At 53.2% G+C, this 12,471-nt stretch overlaps 1 protein-coding gene across 1 annotated transcript in view; it reads right to left on the bottom strand.

The window, feature by feature from the left end:
* CASQ1 (calsequestrin 1) overlaps window positions 1-11,597 on the bottom strand; it is a 36,994-nt gene extending 25,397 nt beyond the window's left edge. The window contains exon 1 of the mRNA XM_032796308.2: window positions 10,923-11,597. Within this exon, the coding sequence (XP_032652199.2) occupies window positions 10,923-11,582 (660 nt within the window). The 5' untranslated portion in view covers window positions 11,583-11,597. The remainder of the gene's footprint in view (window positions 1-10,922) is intronic.
* Window positions 11,598-12,471: the final 874 nt, after the last annotated feature.

Here is a 12,471-nt window from a genome sequence, read left to right as displayed (position 1 = left end):
ACCTGGCTAATAGCTGTTGATGGACCTATCCTACATGAACTTATCTAGTTCTTTTTTGAACCCTGTTATATTCTTGGCCTTCACAATGTCCTCTAGCAAGGAGTTCCACAGGTTAACTGTGCGTTGTGTGAAAAAATACTTCCTTTTGTTTGTTTTAAACCTGCTGCCTATTAATTTCATTGGGTGACCCCTAGTTCTTGTGTTATGAGGAGTAAATAACACTTCCTTATTTACTTTCTCCATACCAGTCATGATTTTATAGATCTCTATCATATCCCCCCTTAGTTGTCTTAAAGTATTATCCTGGTTGTGTGAATCAAGGAGAGCAGAACTGTGCATGGCATGCCCTGATTGAGGTGTTCACTCTCAACTGAACTGCACTCGCCAAGCAGGGAGTAGGGGTGCATACGCCCAGGGGGTAAGGTGTTTCTACTTGGCTGTTGGGTTGGGTTTTGTCTGAGGGCTCTAGACATCCTGTGACTCTCTTCCTCTCCACTGTGTAATATCAGAGCTGATTAAGACTCAGTTAAGAGTCTTTTGCTGTGGATCACTACAGCTGAAATCACTGATAATTAGGTCTAAGCATTAGACCATCTACGGAACATTGTCTCTTGTGAAAGAGACTGCCCAGCCTGCAGTGAGGGTGCCCTGCTACCGCCTGAAATCACTGAGAGCTGTGTTAAGCGATGGGACCTGAAGACATCCCAGAAGTTACAGCAGAGAAGGCAGGGGCAGAGCAAGTGGCTGATGGCTCAGTAAGCGGCCAAGGTGCCTTTCCCCCCAGGCTGGGAGGTGAACTGGTTGATGGCTTGAGCAAGTTTTGTGTTGTATTGTTAATAAGGAATCCCTAGATATTGAACCCGGCCCTTGACACTGCCAACTACGCCTAGCGGAAGGGTTACATTATTAACCCAGAAACTAGTGTGGCCCCCAAGCTTTGCTGGGAACCAGAACTCCAAACATCTGTGAGGTGGCTACGCTGTGCAAGGGGGAGCGGGGCAGCTAGAGGACATCTAGAATAGGGAGCAACAACTGCATCTTCTGCTTATGAACTCAGAGGCCAAAAGAAGAGACCAAAGGGGTCCAGCAGTACAAATGTGTGAGGCAGGCATTAGGGGTGTGTGTGTGTGTGTGTATGTGTGTGTGTGTGTGTGTGAGAGAGAGAGAGAGAGATCACAGTGCCCTCTAGTGATGACAGCCCAACTTAGCCACCACTGAACGTTTCACCCACTTTAAACCCTGCGTCATTCCTGCCAGTGGTTCAATTTTACTGTCAGAATCGACTCCACAATCTGGGCCATACACAGTGGATGGAGGGGGGGGGGACATCTGTGGGATGCAGAGACCTGTTATACTACTTTGATGTGGCTTTTATGTCGACACAAATGTAAAGGGCTGTAGAACTGTATGTGTCATTTCACCTGCACTGAAATACAGCCACTGGGGAGCAGGGAGTAACAGAGCTGCTATTTAACACCAGCACAGAACAGCCTTACCCAGCTATCGGGGATGGGAAGGGAAGAAAAATGCCTATCCTGACGAAACTGGAGGGTAAGTTCACAAAGGTGGACTGTGTTTATCCCTCCATAATTTGGCCAGGACACGAGGGCTAACACTGATTCTGGGGATCAGTGCCACAGGCTCTGTACTGAGCACTGTGGTTCTGTCTCATCCCAAAGCTGGGACCTCCCTGCAGCACAGCGCCCACTAATGTGGCATGGGCACATTGGGTCATTAAAGTCCAAGCGGTCCCTGCTGAGTCACCCACTCTTCTCCTTGCAGCACAATACCCATAAGTAGCACTGTGTCAGGGAACTGGGGCTAAGGCAGACCCAGAAGGGAGAGCGCCCCCTAGCACTGTGTTAGGGAACTGTGGCCAGGATGGAGTCATAGGGGAGAGCGCCCCCTAGCACTGTGCTAGGGAACTGTGGCCAGGATGGAGTCATAGGGGAGAGCGCCCCCTAGTGCTGTGCCAGGGAACTGTGGCCAGGATGGAGTCATAGGGGAGAGCGCCCCCTAGCACTGTGCCAGGGAACTGTGGCTAGGATGGAGTCATAGGGGAGAGCGTCCCCTAGCGCTGTGCCAGGGAACTGTGGCTAGGATGGAGTCATAAGGGAGAGCGCCCCCTAGCGCTGTGCCAGGGAACTGTGGCTAGGATGGAGTCATAGGGGAGAGCGCCCCCTAGCGCTGTGCCAGGGAACTGTGGCTAGGATGGAGTCATAGGGGAGAGCGTCCCCTAGCGCTGTGCCAGGGAACTGTGGCTAGGATGGAGTCATAGGGGAGAGCGCCCCCTAGCGCTGTGCCAGGGAACTGTGGCTAGGATGGAGTCATAAGGGAGAGCGTCCCCTAGCGCTGTGCCAGGGAACTGTGGCTAGGATGGAGTCATAAGGGAGAGCGCCCCCTAGCGCTGTGCCAGGGAACTGTGGCTAGGATGGAGTCATAAGGGAGAGCGCCCCCTAGCGCTGTGCCAGGGAACTGTGGCTAGGATGGAGTCATAAGGGAGAGCGCCCCCTAGCGCTGTGCCAGGGAACTGTGGCTAGGATGGAGTCATAAGGGAGAGCGCCCCCTAGCGCTGTGCCAGGGAACTGTGGCTAGGATGGAGTCATAAGGGAGAGCGCCCCCTAGCGCTGTGCCAGGGAACTGTGGCTAGGATGGAGTCATAAGGGAGAGCGCCCCCTAGCGCTGTGCCAGGGAACTGTGGCTAGGACAGTCCCAGAGGGGACAGCGCCCCCTAGCACTGTGTTAGGGAACTGTGGCGAGGATGGAGCCAGAGGGAAGAGCGCCCCCTAGCACTGTGTTAGGGGATTGTGGCGAGGATGGAGCCAGAGGGGAGAGTGCCTCCTAGCAGCACACTGGCGCATTGGGTCAATGGATAACTGGCACCCAGGATCTCACAGGTGTCTGCACACTGAGGGATCAGATACACTGTGTTTTGAGCTGCCAGGGTTGAGTCAAGCATCTGCTGCAGCTGGGTGAGCCCTGCCCAGGTGACTATTCACAGCTATGCCAGGCAGCCCTGGGCTCCGGGGTGAGCAGTGAACAGCACAGCACAGTGCAGGGGACCGGGGAGGAAACTGGATCTGCTTGGGGAGGTTGCAAGGACTAGTGATTAGAGCACAGGACTTTGACTGAGCTTTCGCTCTGTGAGATAGTCATAACCAACACACCTGCTGCCTACACATAGAAATACAAGACATGCTTGCCCATACAAATACACAATACATTAACTGACACACAACATGCCCACAGACACACAACACACACAGAAACACAACACTTGCTCACCCACACAAACAACACACTCACCGACATACAGACACACAACATGCAAATAGATACACAACACACTCTCATCCACACAAACACACAACAGACAACACACACATAGACATACAACACATGCTTATCCACACAAATACACAGTACACACACAGACATGCAACACATGCTCACCCACACAAACACAGAATACACACACACGCACAACACAGACACACAACACATTGTCATCCACACAAACATACAATACACTCACGCCCACAGACACACAACACGCACACAGAAACACAACACATGCTCACCCACACAAACAGCACACTCACCAACACAGACACACAAAGATACACAATACAGGCTCACCCACACAAATACACAATACATTCACCCCACCACACACACATAGACACACAATGCACATAGACACACAACATGCCCAAGACACTTGAGTCCACTCATACTTACATAGACGCAAGACACATTCACACACGCACACACACACACATTTCAGTCAAAACTGGTGCTACTTGTGTGCCAAAAAACAACCCACTGAAATTTGGAAATGACCATTTCTCATATTTTGACAAAAACCCATTTGATCCCCCCACATGTTTCTGAGGACAAAGCAGCCACAGAGGGAAACCCTGGGAAATATGACAAAGTTTCCAGTATGCAAAGTGACACATATTTTCCCCTTGAAGTTTGCTGACACAATAATTTTCTCCAGTTCCGGTGCCTACAATACTTCTATCCAACAAAGCAGCAAAGAATCCTTTGGCACCTTATAGACTAACAGACGTTTTGGAGCATGAGCTTTCGTGGGTGAATACCCACTTCGTCGGATGCACTTTATCCAATAAAGTGAGTGTATTGTCATACAGAGCGTAGTGAAGAACGATCAGTTTAAAATGCCCCATTATAGGAGATCAAGCAGGATGTGTCATGAAATTAAAAGGCTGGTAGAGCTCAGCCTGTGGAAATTGACATGGCATGGAGATAACCTCTGGTACTCCCTGCTGCTGGGTGTCTGAGTGGGGAATGCTACAGTTGCCTTTCAAGAATGGCTCAGTCATTTTCGTAGAAGTTTTTTTGCTCAGCCTGCTAATCAGAGGTCCGGTCCAAAGCCCGTTGAACCAAAGGGCCTTCCCAGTGCTGTCACTGAATCGGGCCCATACTGCTGGAGGTGAGGCAGGAATTTCAAGGCACAGCATCAGCGGGATGCTGGCATCAGGTGCCTGAGTCTGAGTGGCCCAAACATGGTGGGGGTAGGGTGGGGGCAGGAGCTGGAATCTGAGCCTGGACTGGGATCCTGATTCTGTGCTATTGTCTGTAGCAATAGAACGAGCTGGACCAACCTCCAGGATCTAACCAGTAACTCATCGAAACACGAAGAGGCTCTGGAGCTGACCTAGGAGAACCAGGCCCACCTGTACAGCATCATTTATGGGGGGATTTTCAGATGCCCTCAGTGCCAGCCTGACCCCGCTCCCAGTGACGTCAATGGTGTCAGCCTGAGCCTGCTCCCAGTGATGTCAACGGCGCCGGCTCGATCCCGCTCCCAGTGACGTCAGTGGCGCCAGCACGAGCCCGCTCCCAGTGACATCAATGGCACCGGCCCGGCCCCGTTCCCAGTGATGTCAATGGCGCTGGCCCAGCCCTGCTCCCAGTGACATTAATGGCGCTGGCCCAACCCCGCTCCCAGTGACATCAATGGCGCCGGCACGACCCCGCTCCCAGTGACGTCAATGGCGCTGGCCTGGCACTGCTCCCAATGACGTCAATGGCGCTGGCCCGACCCCGCTCCCAGTGACATCAACGGCGCCGGCTCGACCCCGCTCCCAGTGACGTCAATGGCACCGGCCCAGCCCCGCTCCCAGTGATGTCAATGGCGCTGGCCCAGCCCTGCTCCCAGTGACATTAATGGCGCTGGCCCAACCCCACTCCCAGTGACGTCAATGGCACCGGCACGACCCCGCTCCCAGTGACGTCAATGGCGCTGGCCCGACCCCGCTCCCAGTGACATCAACGGCGCCGGGCTGACCCCGTTCCCAGTGACATCAATGACGCCGGCCCAACTCTGCTTTCAGTGACGTCAACAGCATCGGCCCGACCCCGCTCCCAGTGATGTCAACGGCATCAGCCCGACCCCACTCCCAGTGACGTCAATGGCACCGGCACGACCCCGCTCCCAGTGACGTCAACGGCATTGGTCCGACCCCGCTCCCCGTGACATCAACGGCGCCGGACTGACCCCGTTGCCAGTGACGTCAATGACGCCGGCCCAACTCTGCTTTCAGTGACGTCAACAGCATCGGCCCGACCCCGCTCCCAGTGACGTCAACGGCGCCAGCCCGGCCCCGCTCCCAGTGACGTCAACGGCTCCGGCCCGGCCCCGCTCCCAGTGACGTCAATGGTGTTGGCCCAACCCTGCACCCTTGACATCCCATTAGTAAATCTCCCCATTGATGTCAATGGAAGCAGGATCAGGAGAATGTTGAGTGCTCCTGAAAAATCCATCCTGCCTGTCTCCAGTGCCTCAATCCAAGCAGCCATGCAGCCCTTCACAAACATTACTTATGCCCTGTGAATTCAAGTCTCGGTGACATGTGAAAGAGAACAGCCCTGGGCTGCAGACCCTGGGGGCAGTGAAGGGGGTAGGGCTGATGTCCTTTGCACTGTCCTGCTGCCTCATAACTTTGACCCAGAAGCAGGAGACAAGGCCCCATGGCTGGGGAGTAGTTAGAGGGAAAGGTCTGATAGCTAACCTCCGAGCCATACCTTCTGCCTCAGCCCTGCCCTGGAGGGATGGCAGGGGAGCTGGGTCTCTGTCCTTCGCGTTCCCATTCAGTCCTTCGCGTAGGCCAGAAGCAGGAGGCACTGAAAGTCCCATGAGAGAACCTGCACTGGCAAGAGGTGTGCAGCTGGAGAGATTTGGGCAGTACATAAGCTGCACCAGGTCCTCATCTCAGCTAGATCTTTCAGGTGTTCTCTGGTCCCGTTCATAGCTAGGCTCATTCAGAGAGAACCAGGAAAGCTGAGCACCAACGGGTCAGCTGGATCTCTCCAGAGGGGAGGGCACATAGCCAAAGCAGCTCCAGGGAGAGCTGTGCAGGACAGAAGTGCACCCTGGAGATGGACGGCCAGGACTCAGCTCCCTTCTCTGCCATTCTTGAGCTCCCCTCCAGCACCCATTGCTGTTGCCTGCCCCTAGAGTGGTCCCTCCTCCCTGGGCAATGTGACATCTCTGCAGCAGGTCCCAGGCACTAACTCCATCACAATCCCCCTTTCCTGGCTGAAAGCTGCTCCCACGAGCAAGTATCTTGTTGGCCTGGTCCTGCAAGACCCACCGGACCCTTGCTAAGCCCATGGCAATAGCTGATTACTCCACAGACCCTCTCCACCTGACACAATATCTCCATAACATGCCTCCAAAATATGGCATCAGCCTCCAAACTGTACGAATCCCCTCCCTCCCAGAGCGAACAACCACTGAGCTAATTACCCTCCAGCCGCAGGGCTTCATAGGAACCCACTCAGCTCACAACACATGCTGCAAACCTACTAATGCCAGGGACTTGTGCAGTTAACGAGCAGGATATAATTAGACCTGTGGTCAGTTCAGAGATATAAATACATTGCAGAGCTGATGCAAGACTGTGCAGAAGAGGGTGCTCATAGAAGGCATTAGATTGGCAGCTGTGGGGCCCGAGTCCTGTGTCTCCCCACACATCAAGGACAGCATAGGCAGCTTTGCCCCCACAGCTCTGCCACAGGGCCCTACCCATCACTTGGAGGAGTCCAATATACAGGGCCATTATGGTAGCACCTAGAGCGAAGGTCAGGGCCCCAGTCTGCAGGGTGGAGCCCATCAACAGAGTGAGAGACAGTCCCTGCCCCACAGAGCTCACAGACTGACAAAGGGAGGGAATGAAAAGAGAGGGGTGTGTGTGTGACATCACACAGGAATAGCGCCCAGGTTTGGCAGCTTCCAGCCTTGTGCCCTATTCATTAGCACAGCCCCCATCTCTGCAGGGCTAAGGCCACGGGGGGAGGGATTTTGTGCTGTGGGCACCCAGAAATAGTCCCATTTCACACCAGCCAAAAGGCCACCAAGAAGCTCTATTCAGTCAGTGCCACCTGGGCTGAGTGACCTAGAGGAGAAAGGTCCCCTAATGAGTCCCTCAAGCTGTCCCGTCTTCCTGTGGATCAGAGATGAGCCCGAGCTGCAGTGATGGACTCAGGATCTGACCCACCCAGCCCAGCGGATGGGCCTGCTCAGAATGGAGGCCTGGGGAGAAGGGTCTGCATTCAATGCCTCTACCAGACCAGAGGGTGATAAACATGGCTCAGATTCAACCCCCTCAGAGCTGTGTCCTAACTCAGCTCAGCCAGCTGGGGCCACACTGTGCTAGGCTCTGTAGCATGGTCACCAACCCCTTCCCCGGGCTGCTTAATCCATTTCAGGACTTAGCAACGATATAGGCAGCACAGGCCGGGAGCTGGGGAGCCCCATGGGTCTCTTTGCGTGTCCAGCAGCCTCAGTGTGTTCTCCTAGCAGACACACATTGCAGGAAGGCAGTAGAACAAGCTCCCCTTGGCACAGCAAGCAGAGAACTGATGCTGGAGGGGGCCAACATCACCATTTGTCTCCTCCCTCCCCAGTCTCTGGAGCAGCAGGTCGCCCATCACCTGCCCTTCTGGGCCCCAGCTGAAGGCACTTTCCTCTGGTTGGGTGCAAGGCTGGATGCAGAAACCTCAAGATCTTCTGACCACCCTTTCTCCACGGAGAAGGCCCTGGGCTACAAAGTCCACCTTGTACATGACTCTCCCCTGAACACATCTATCTATCCCCATACACCCCCTCTATCTATCTGTAACACCAACAGAGCCCGGTCATTTGTGGGATCAAACCTGAGACCTCTGGAGCTTAGTGCATGAGCTACCACACTAGCTAAAAACCAACTGTGTGTCTCTCTCTGTCTCTCTAAGTGGTCTCGGGGGCCACTAGATGGAATAGAACATCACACCCAGATCTATCTATCTATCCCCATACATCTCATCTGTCTACCTAATCTAGGCACTGAACCCTTCAATGTCTCACCACTGCAGGTCCCCAGAAATTTGCACCAGAGATGTTCAGCATCTGAAGAGAATCTGGTAGCCAAGGTCCCAGCACTGAGTCCTGGAGGATTCCTCTGGGTGCTCTGTCAGGGGTCCCCTGGCTGTGAGTCTCCCCAGGGCACCCCAGAGCAGGACGGATCTGCTACATCTGACTCTGGGGAGAAGAACCCAATCATGCTGGGGGCTCTACGGGATAGACTATTGAGGCTCAGGAGCACCCAGAGTTTCCCTACCACCAGCTGTTCTCTCCTATTCACAAGCACATTGCACTGGCCACATCTGCAGAGAACAGTGCCCCCCCCCCCTTAGCTTGGTAGCCCCACTTCTGCCATACTGAAATGCATCAGGGATCCATTTAGTAAAATATCTCAGCTTTTGGCCTACTGGAAGAGGCCAATGGTCCATCTTGTCTGATATTGGGTCTCATGTCATACACCCTAACAGCCTTGCAATCCATCAGCTGACTCTCGTCTTAGTGGTCCAGACCCATGGTTCCTCTAGACCCATCTACAACATGGCAGATGCCGGATGCATGACAGGAAAGCACAAAACATTGCACCTAACTGTGCATCATCTCTTGAACCAAGTCTTGCCATTGCTTCTGTTTCAGGGCAGGCTGCTGGCCAGAGGCCACAACAGACACACATCCTCCCAGCACCCTTGCTGCAGACTCAGGATCCAGTGGGACACTATTCCAGGAGGCAAGCCTTCCAGGGCAGGGGAAGGGGGGGGTGGCCAGGCTGTGCCTCATTCCTGCACCCATCCCAAGTATGGAAACTGCAAATTTAGAGCCTTCTTCTGGGAATGGTTCATAGACCCAGAGAGGCACCCACAGCTGAGTCCCAGGCAGGAGCGCTAGCCAGTGAAACTCAACCCTTCCTAGGAGAACGCCTCCTTCTGGTTCGGTACATAATGTACAGAGACTGCTGTCCTTCTACACGCACTTGGGAAGGGCCTTCTTCTGCACTGGGCACCCAGCGTCCCTATAAAAACATTACAGAAAAGGTCTCCAAAACACTGTAATTCCCTTGCAGTGATATTGTAGCGACACTGCTAACACTGTAATAATGCTACAGTGACGCCATAGCAACACTTCAGTAATATTGTAATTGAACTACTAACACTGTAATGATATTACAATGACATTGTAGTAACGCCGCAATAATATAGTAACAAACCGCTAGTAACATTGTAGTAACACTGTAATGATATTACAATGACATTGTAGTAACGCCGCAATAATATAGTAACAAACCGCTAGTAACATTGTAGTAACACTGTAATGATATTACAATGACATTGTAGTAACGCCGCAATAATATAGTAACAAACCGCTAGTAACATTGTAGTAACACTGTAATGATATTACAATGACATCGTAGTAACGCCGCAATAATATAGTAACAAACCGCTAGTAACATTGTAGTAACACTGTAATAACACTGTCGTAACATTCTAATAACCCTGTAGCACTGTTCTAGTGACACTGCAATAATATTGTAATAAACCAGTAGTATCCCTGCAGTAACATTGCAGTAACACTCTAGCATTTCAGACCTTGCTTTCAAATACTTTGTAAGGGTGATGCATAACTCGACTGCATTGTCTGCAGATGTTTCAGAATCCAGGGTCTTACTTCCTTTCACATTTCTTTCCAAATCGCTTGCCCTGTCAGCATCAATCAAGTTAAAAGGGAAACAAATATCACTGGGTTAAAGTGAATCTCAGCGCCGCCAGAGCACAAGACTTGCATTTGAAGAAAAGCCAGGCACAAATACAGACGTACGGTCTGCTAACTGAGCAGCTGCACCATAGGCCGGGTCTGCCAGCATGAGCCGGGGTCCTGGCCCAACTCTGGGTGCAATTGTTTGTGTGGGTGTGAGAGAGAGAGCAGAGGGGGGATGATAACCCTCTATAGTATGGCTGGAGGCAGTTCTGGGGTGGAAACTTCACATTGTGACATGTATTTCAAGGGGCTTTTGACACAGAAGCTCACTTACAATTACCCTCATTGGTAGCTTTGTTAGCTGGCAGGTGTCACTTTCCTACCTCTCATCCCCACATATCTGAACCTAACACCAGCTGGCCAGTAACAATCCCGTGGCTCTTTCTCCCAAGTGCAGACAAGATGCGAGAGTCCCGGGCCACATTCCAGCCAGGGGAATAATTGCTTTCATTGGCCTCCCTGAATTCCACCCCCAGCTCCAGCAGCTTCACCTCTGCCCTGCTTTATTTATTTTTTATTTATTTTATTTGCTTCCAGTTGCCACCTTCCACCCCAGAGGCAGCTGCATTTCAGAGACAGGCAGAGTGGTTTACATATAGAAAAAGCCCATCAGATCCTATATAGGCAGACAGGGCAGGATTGGCTCATGCATATATGGTCCAGAGCTTGATCCAGTTATGGATCAAACGGGCTGGGTCCATTTCAAAGGGCTCTAGCATTGGGAGGCATCAACCTCTCATTCTTTCATTCCTTCTCCTATCCGTCCTCTCTTCCCGCCCCGCCGAGCCTCCAACGTTACCTCTAAAATCAGCTCCTCCAGCTCGAACTGCTTCTGCGAGGCCTTGTCGTCGCCCACTGGCTCGTGGTAGAGCAGAGCCAACACGCTGAACTTCTTCAGCACTGACTTGTAGTTCTTGGCATTGACGTCGACGACGCGGTCGATGCCATCGTACTCGGGGAAATCCAGCCCTTCCTGGCCCTGGGCCCCGGGGCCCGCCGCAGCCAGCAGCAGCACCAGCAGCAGCTTGAACCACTTCATCCTGATGTGGGGCAGGTCCAGTGGAGAATGGAAGAAGCTCTGGGTTGCAGTTCCAAGCGGGGGAAACACTCGTCTGTCCCGCCCCCTCCCCCACACGGGAAAAAAGACGTTGCCCTGGAGTTCCCCTCGTCTCTCTTTCTTTCCCTCCTGTCTTGCCCCCTGGCTCCTCTGGCCTGCTGTCCGGCTCTCTTTATGGAGGGAGGTGGGTGGGGAACCAGAGTGGGAGGCTACCTTGGCTCTCAGCTGGCACAGGCTGGTGGCGTCCGAGGGGGCAGTGCTGGGGTGGCGACAGCTGCACTGAGGGGCACAGAGCCTCAAAAGCAAAGAAGAAAAGAGACAGGTTGGTTGGGGGAGGGCCTGGGGAGGGGAGGGCTGTGGTATTCCACACAGCCTGGCCCCACCTGCAGCAGCCCACCCCATCACTCCCTGACTATATATGTATATGGCAGATGTATAGCCTTATATACAGGCAATAGTTTCATGCATCCATCGCCAACCCCCCACCAAGACCCACTTTAATGCAGCAAAAAAAAGGGGGAGTGGATAGAGTTTCTCCTTTTGATCCTTCTCTCTCTCTCTCCCACTCTTTTCCCAGCCCCCTTTCCTCCTCCAGTCCAACTTGATGGCATCTTGATCACCATATTAAGAAAGGAAAACGGAGACAAGACTGGGAGGTGGGAGGGGGGTGAGGGAAGAAGGGAAGGCTAAAAATAAGATGAGATGAGTCGGAGGTAAATGAAGATGTGCTTGTGCGGATGGTGGGGACTTAGAGAGAGCAGGAGGGAGGGGCCAAGGAGGGGGAAAATGCTGCATAGCCCAGTCTGGAGAATCTTGGGGGCTCTTGGGTTACATGAGGGAGAGGGTGGGTGGACATGGGTGGGGATTGGACTCTGATCGTTTCCATTCATTGTCTCCAGTGCCCGCCCGGGCCCCTCTTCCTCGCTGCATGTGACATCCAGGCAGTGGTAATGGAGACACTGAGCCGTCACTGCCAGATTCCCAGGCCGTGGACTCTGGATCACACTGGAAAGGGATTGTACCCATTCATGAGCATGAGCATTTTCAAATGAGCCCACCAGCCTGCGGATTGACTGCACGGGGCAGTGTCCATGTGGGATAGGCTGCAGGAGAGCTCAGAGTCCACTCAAGGGCAGCCGGCTCTAGCTAGGATCTGTATGGAAGGGAGGTCAGGTCACTAATTGGCCAGCCTCTCCCAGCAGGGGGCGCTGCAGGAAGTGGGGTGGAGCCCTGGTTCTGGGCAGAGTTCCCAGCTACTCCAGCCCCAGCCTCTCTCAGCAGGAGGTGCTGT

Source organism: Chelonoidis abingdonii, chromosome 11 (assembly GCF_003597395.2).
Source record: "Chelonoidis abingdonii isolate Lonesome George chromosome 11, CheloAbing_2.0, whole genome shotgun sequence".
NCBI classification, from domain to species: Eukaryota; Metazoa; Chordata; order Testudines; family Testudinidae; genus Chelonoidis; species Chelonoidis abingdonii.
This window is presented reverse-complemented; position numbering and strand designations above follow the sequence as displayed.